The sequence below is a fragment of the Petaurus breviceps genome, unplaced genomic scaffold, assembly GCF_028583685.1.
Source record: "Petaurus breviceps papuanus isolate PSGF00001 unplaced genomic scaffold, PetGlider_PUasm1.0 164, whole genome shotgun sequence".
Classification (NCBI taxonomy): domain Eukaryota; kingdom Metazoa; phylum Chordata; class Mammalia; order Diprotodontia; family Petauridae; genus Petaurus; species Petaurus breviceps.
In genome coordinates, this window is record NW_027185735.1 from 109,195 (window position 1) to 110,440 (window position 1,246).

The 1,246-nt window shown below is 41.9% G+C and overlaps 1 gene segment (V, D, J or C); it reads right to left on the minus strand.

Moving 5' to 3' along the window:
* Positions 1 to 84: 84 nt before the first annotated feature.
* LOC138156760 (immunoglobulin heavy variable 3-23-like) lies at positions 85 to 793 on the minus strand. The segment is given in 2 exon segments: positions 85 to 563; positions 658 to 793. Coding segments are annotated over 2 exon segments (468 nt in total).
* Between the last annotated feature and the right edge of the window lie 453 nt (positions 794 to 1,246).

Sequence of the window (1,246 nt, forward strand, 5' to 3'; positions counted from 1 at the left end):
GATGGATGGATGGATGGATGGATGGATGGATGGATGGATGGATGGATGGATGGATGGATGGATGGCATATATTTTCACTGTGAATTGGGAAGAAATCAGAGCCCTGAAATTTATTTTAAACTTCATACTTGGCATGTTATTCTAAGTGATCTGTTTGTGCTCACTGTTCTTGACTTCCCTCCCAAAGGAATTCTTCACATGACCTCTCTGAATGAGGAGGTTTATGTCTGCTCTCAGACTCCTTTTTCTCACTGTATCTCCTGCACAGTAATACAGGGCTGTGTCCTCAGCTTTAAGGGAATTCATTTGCAGGTGCAGCATGCTGTTGCTGTTGTCCCTGGAGACGGTGAATCGCCCTTTCACAGAGTCTGCATAGCTTGTGCTTCCTCCACTACTACTAATTTCTGCGACCCACTCCAGCCCCTTCCCTGGAGCCTGGCGGACCCAATTAATATAGTAGTTGCTAAAGGTGAATCCAGAAGCTTTGCAGGAAAGGCTAAGGGATCCTCCAGGTTGTCTCACATCACCCCCAGACTCCAACAGCTGAACATCACAATGGACACCTGCCAATAAAGAGTCATTAAAGAAAATAGTCACACAAACACATTACTTCAAATAGTGTTTCTTAGCCAAGAAACAAGCCAAAGACAAAACTACCTTGTAAAATAGTCAGAATGAAAATTCCATTCAGTCCAAAACCCATTGTTCACACTGTGCAGTGTCAGTCCTTAGGAGAGAAATACCACACAAAGGAAAATCTCCTCTCCCAGAGCTGCAGACACAGGGTTTTGCTGGTTTTCATACCTAGAGGGAGGAGCTGCATTTGCATGTCTTTCTCTGTTTAGTATGACTAAGAGCAACTGCCTCTCTCCTGGATGAGCCCCCTTCCTAAGCTGCAGAGAGATGTTTCTCTGGGAATTAGTTCTAAGACTGTGGGTACCTTTAGTGACACTGAGAATGTAATATCACTGATAATGATTCAAGTACCTATCCTTCTCCATCACTCCAATCTACCTTCAATACCAAAGAAATGCTCATTAGGTTTTTCTATTTTTCTGTTATTTTCCCAACTTATACAATGCCATTGCTAATTAGGAAGGCACTCCAAGATTTTGTTATGTTTTATCTTCTGCCAATATTGGATTACCTTGGGGGGAAGTAGGATAGCATTTCTGAGCTTAATTTTGACACCTCTGCTTGCTATTTTTTGTTCATTCTCTTTTAACTTGATTTTATCTAGATATAT